This window comes from Melitaea cinxia, chromosome 29 (assembly GCF_905220565.1).
Source record: "Melitaea cinxia chromosome 29, ilMelCinx1.1, whole genome shotgun sequence".
NCBI lineage: Eukaryota > Metazoa > Arthropoda > Insecta > Lepidoptera > Nymphalidae > Melitaea > Melitaea cinxia.
Window position 1 is genome coordinate 6,306,891 of NC_059422.1, and position 6,275 is coordinate 6,313,165.

The window sequence follows — 6,275 nt, forward strand, 5'->3', positions numbered from 1 at the left end:
TTATTTATTTATATAAGGAAGTCAAGCAACGTGTTTTTTTTTTCGGATCTACTCAATAGAGGCAGCACTGCTATATCACTTCCAGTCGCCAAGCTAATCTTAGTCGTGAGTTTATTACGCAGATATTCGATACTAGTACACGGTATCAGTACCTACCTCTAGGTATCCTATAGGCTGGTTCTTTAGTAATTGTTGCAACTGACTTTCCGGGGAACTTGTGTTTATGATATATTCAGTTACGCCCAATCGAAAACTTGATTTAGGTACAAAATTAGAATGCTAAGTTCTTGACCTGGACGGTAGATATTATATCGACATTTCGTTATTAAATAAAGTACTTTTTCTTCCCTATTATTTACTTAAAATGAAAGGAAATGCCGTGTGGTGTCAGAGTAGAATAGCACCACCCCCTTTCTTCCCGTGGGGGTCGTAAAAGGCGACCGAGGGATATACCTGGCTCAAAATCATCAGGGTCCTGGAGAAGGGAAACTTCATTTGAAACCCGGAATGGTGTCACCGTCAAGCATTTGTGACATAGCTTTAAAATGCGAAAGACTCCTGCAGCCGAACTGGCTCCACGCGTATCGATTCCTCGTTCCTGTGGGCCTAGCCAGTGAGGTCGAGGGGGAGGCGCAGAGCTTAGGCAACTCTGCGTTTTCCTAAAGAGTGTCCTAGGCGATATAGTGTCTGTCTGACACTGTCTAAATCGTCTGTAAAAGACGGACTAAGGCAAATGCTGATGTAAGGAAAATCTAACATACTCTATATATAAAAATTAATCGTCAAAATGTATGCACGCGCATAATCTTCAAAGACAGCACCAAATTGAAAAATTCTTTCCTTTTGTGTAAAATTAATTTTCAAGATGTTTCAATTGACAAACGGTATCGAAAAATGCACAAAGATTCGTTATTTTAATTTATTTATACGTCATCGTACAAAACAATTACATAAATATATAAAATATAGTTTTAAGATAGTTACAGGTTGTGTAGTACAATGGGTGGATGTGGACCATTTCTTCCAGATAACCCAGATACAAGAAGGAAAATTTAATGTTATGACTACTAAAAAAAATTTAAGTACTGCTTACTTAAGGACAATACTTCTAGACAATAAATGAAATCCTTGATATTATTATAACTGTAAATGACTAAGGTTTAAGAGTGTATGTGACATGTTCTATTCATATTTCCCACGGTTTGTTAAATAGTTACTGATAACGAAAGGTTAAACAAAAAGTCGAAATATATGCTATGGCCAAGGCCATGGGTATGGTTGGATATTTTTCAGATATACAATACTGATATTATTAATGATTTATAGCAAAAAAAAATGCCACATACTATTTTTATACTGTTACTATTTAGTTAACCTTTTTTGTTATATATAAAACGTTATCCTTCACAGTCTACAACTATTTCAATAAATATGTTAGCCAAAACTTTTCAAATCAAAGTTGAAAATCATAAAATAAGCAAGTTTAAATAATATTCAGTCAAGAATCACCGTATACAAACACTTGGAAACATAACACAAGTAAATTAACTAAGGCACATTTGGATAGTCTAAGGTACATTTGGATAGTAGAATCACGATAAAAAGGCCCTATTTCTGCCCTTTGAGTTTTAGAATCGTAATAGAAACTAACTTTTCCACATCGAAATATAAGACGTATAGAGAAAAAAAGAAAAATAACCAATATCAAAGAGGTTTTAATCAGCAATTTATTTTATTAGGTATGTTATAATTAAGATTAGTTTTATAATAAATTTTAGATAAACATTATTAAAACACATATTGAAATAGTTTTGTTTATTAAAACAAATTTATATCTAAAAATATATATGACGTGTTCCACACCCGCGTAAAACACAACGGAACTCAATTCAATCGTTAACCTTTAGAACACCATTTAAGCGTATTCGGGTCAAAGGATACGATTCATACGATTTTGTCACTTCCCATCAAATGAGATTAAAAGGTGAATCAAATAGAAACACGCGGTAATATCATGGTAATATATACTAAAAGGCTAACAATTATACTTGCATGAACCAAACATGCATATTGATATTTCTCACGCACAGAGATAACGGTGATTTGATTACAGCTTTTTTAACCCACCGGGATTGGTTATGTAACCTTTTTGATGGACACGATTGAACCCGTGCGTTAGTTGTGTCTACATAATTAAAAACTTAATCGCACTGGCAGCCAAGCTCGAGGCCTAATCCGAAATTCGAACATGTATCTGTCAAAATTACCGCGCTTCCTGCACCCTTCCCGCCCTTGAGAGCGACCACTTACTTTTTTCAAGCGCGTTCCGTTTCACACCACACGGCCGGCCAGTATAAAAACGGGCGGCAACGAAATGAGAGCAATCAGTAGCCTTCGAGCAGTCTACAACAGAAGTGCACGATGAGATTTCTGGTTAGTAGGACCGTTCATTAGAAGCGTTGTGTAACATGACTTAACCAGTGCGTGCTTTGTCTAGTGTTGTGCCGAAACGGATTGTCGATAATGTGGATTTGTTTTTCGCAGATTGTTGCCGCCGCCGTCCTCGCCTGCGCCGCAGCTGCGCCTTCTGGCGCTCTGCTGGGCCACGGCTCACCCTACGCCCACGGCCTCCTCGGCCATGGCGCTCCCCTGGCCGTAGCTCACGGCGCACTGGGTCTGGGCCATGCCGGTCCCCTGGCCGTAGCTCACGCCGCACCCCTTGCTGTGGCCCACGCCGTTGCCCCCACCATCCCCCCAGGTGACCTCCAGGGAGCCGCCATCGACGCTCACGTAGAAGCTTCAGACCATGCCCGTGCTGCTGTTGACGCCGCTCGCGAATACCACGACCAGGCCTCTGAACTCCAGGGTCAAGCAGTCAACGCCGCTGAGGACCACGCGTGGCAAGCGGTCGATGCCGCCCAGACTCATCAAGCTCAAATTGACGGTGCCGCAGCTGGAGTCGCCCCCGTGGTTGCTCGTCAATTGGCTGGCCACGTTGCCCCAGTCGCCGCTTACGCCGCTCCAGTCGGCCACGCTTATGCCGCGCCCGCTCTGGTCGGCCACGGGTACGCCGGTCACGGTGTCGCCGGACCCCTTCTCGCCGGCCATGGCGTCGCCGCACTCGGAGGTAGCCACTCAGTCGCCTCTTCCTCCCTATCCCAGACGCACCCCGCCCCCATCGTACACGCTCCCGTAGCGTACGCCGCGCATGGAGCCTACGGTCATGGATTAGCGCACGGCCACGGATGGTAAACTGTGATAGACACTTAGCCAAAAAATCTTAATACTCATGTTCGGAATTTAATTTAAATGTATAAAAAATATGTACAGAGCATAATGAAGGCGAGGATGTGTGAATAAACGAATTAACTTATACTTTTCTTTGTTTCATTTTAACCAATTAAAAACAAAGTTTACATAAATAATGATTAGTCGAAATATACGCGCATAACTTCCGAACGTCTGCACCTAATTGCATTATTAATTTTTCTTTGTTTGTTATTGTTATCAGAAAATTTGTATAATAGTAAATTAAAAAAAAATATATCTCAGTATAAAGTTCGACAGGTCATCTAGTCTAATAATATATAAAGTTGAATTACAACACACAAAATAATATTATAATAAGCAAGAAGTTCACACGACATTCCATTTCTCAGATCATTAAAATGTCACAACGTAAAATGAACGTACCTGATTCATAATGTCAACTAAACATTTCAAAATATAAACACTATTATAATTATAGTACCACACTCACACAAAAGCGGAACTATAAATAACCTTGGTGTGAATAATTAAAAAAAAAATTACTACCTACGGTGAATTTAATCGTGATTGATAAAAAAAACCTTTATAAAATTGTTTTAACACGGACAGTGAGGAAGTTTATGCAATTATACGTAGGTTTTTTATCGTATAAATAAGATATTTTAATACTACAAGTCATTTAGTTAAACACAAGACAGTAAATAACTATACCAAGGTCGAGACATTTCTCGGAAAGTTAAGCTTTTAAAAAATGTGAGGTTAATTTAACTTTTATACTTGTTAATAAAATCGAGCGATAAATTGTGAGTTAAACAGCATATACATTTTAATCTTAATCATTTTTGTTTATAGTGGTTTTAAAAGGACTTGTATAATAATGACAAGACTTTTTGCGTGGGTTTGAGTGACTAGACTATGCAAGTATGAGAAATTATTATTAAATTTTACAGAACAATTAAATCTAATTAAATAACAAAAAAATCTAAATATTGAACTGATTATAAAAATATTAATTAATTTTGATTTATACATAATATATATTCAACATATACACACGGTCATCGGTCAGTCTGTGTTTTAAGATAATAGCCGGCCAACATAGATACTATATTCGCTCAGCCTGTAATACACCAGTCCTGGGCATAGGCTTATTTCCCCATCTAGGAGAAGAATCAGAGCTTAAACCACCACACTACTCGAATGCGGGTTGGCGGATATTTATATTATTTTTATATATTTTACATAAATCAATAACTATTTCAAATTATTTTTTAGAAACCTATAATGTCATAGAAAAATCGTGACTCAAAGTCATTGATCTATATATAACCCTTTTATAAATTAATGCTCAAAGTTCATTGTTTTGTGTGCAAAATAGTTATATTTTTAGTGTTAGATATACTCGTATTAAAATTCGTTGTTAGTATTGTTAAAAGGCATAATTTTACGTAATTAATTAAACATAACCTTGACCACATTTAAAACATAAGTATATAATAATTTACACTATTAAATACACCTATGTACAAATATTATTATTTATATATTTCATTTCTTCCGGTAGGCAGATGAGTGAAGGTCGTTCTATCATTGACTGAATATTAAAACATATATAAAATATTTAGTTATCTGTTTGTTAATGTTAAATACTAAGTGGTTTTAATCAATCTTTTGTGTTTTTTTTTAATTTACAAATTTATTGGCGTTCTTAAAAAATTCCCTTTCTGCGTTCTTCCGGCAACAGATTAATAAAGTGTATAAATAACTAGCTGTTTTCGCGCGACTTCGCGTAGAATAGTGACTTCACATGTTCAACGTTATTCTTTAAATTGCCACAACTTTTTTATTTATGAAACGATTGACATGAAACAAACACTAAATAATAAGCTAAGCTTATCAGAATAAATTAGTAAAAACCACATCTAAATCAGATAACCGTTTCTGAGATTAGCGTGCATAAACGCAAGGCCAAACAGACAAAAATTCTGACAATCATTGTTTTGGGTGCTATTTGCGTTGATAAAGGTTCCAATAACATTTATTCTCATATATCTTACATGTACAGACAACGATACATTTTTATTATATTTATTTATTTACGTTTATTTATTTGAGAGAACAAACAAAAAAATAATAGTATTCGTCTGTTCATCAAAAGTCGAAATCAATGGAAGTAAAACTGCGGTCTTACACTTGTCCATGGGATAGTAGCAAAAAATAAATTACATTACACGTAACGGTTAAGTAGGTAGTAGGTTTGGATAACGATCTAGAGGTCGTATGTTGAAATTCGGAGTTGCAGTTAAAGATTAACTGTTAAAAAAACCTTACTTTTCGGAAATATGAGTTTTTTTTTTGTTAAACATGCTAATTGTGTACAAGTTGACAATATAGTTTCTTTTAATATCAACAAATTGTTTTTTTCTTTAACATTTTTGATTCGATTCCCGTTCATGGCAGGTATGCATATTTGGACAAATTTGTTTCTGGTCCGTGTTTGTCCTTGTGGGTTTCGCCACCACCATATCCCAAAGAGTTAGTACATTAAGCTGTCGGTCCCAGATGTCATCAAAAACAATTGATAATAATTTTTTTTTGGAGGTAAATTATTCGCCATACCCACAGTTAAGCTCCGACCTCCTCCTATATGGAGTAGAGGCTCAACTGTGGGACATTATAGGCTGATTTAATTCAGTTCATAGATCATCAAACATCTAATGAACTCCGTACGAAAGGTACGCAGGTGCGTGTTTACGATAATTACGCCTAACGGTCGATCAATCATGCTGTTGCGTCTTATTATTTGTCTATTACGTGTATTGCGGGCTTCGATGCCCCGCTGATGTAGGGTTTGCATTATTTTAACAAACGCCGGACAGTACAATAGTATGAATTCAACGGTATTTAATTTAACTTACTATGATTATATTTTTTCCTGATTTTCGTAGGGGGTGTGGAGGGGAGGAGGTTACGCAAGACCAGTATTTAAACGTAAAATTTGTATT

General features: G+C 36.5%; 1 protein-coding gene across 1 annotated transcript; it reads left to right on the top strand.

The window, feature by feature from the left end:
• Positions 1–2,349: 2,349 nt before the first annotated feature.
• Positions 2,350–3,375, top strand: LOC123667971 (cuticle protein 38-like). Its single transcript, XM_045601798.1, has 2 exons — positions 2,350–2,433; positions 2,545–3,375. Exons 1-2 carry the CDS (start codon positions 2,422–2,424, stop codon positions 3,250–3,252), a joined length of 720 nt encoding a protein of 239 aa, XP_045457754.1. The 5' UTR covers positions 2,350–2,421; the 3' UTR covers positions 3,253–3,375.
• The last annotated feature ends 2,900 nt before the right edge of the window (positions 3,376–6,275 follow it).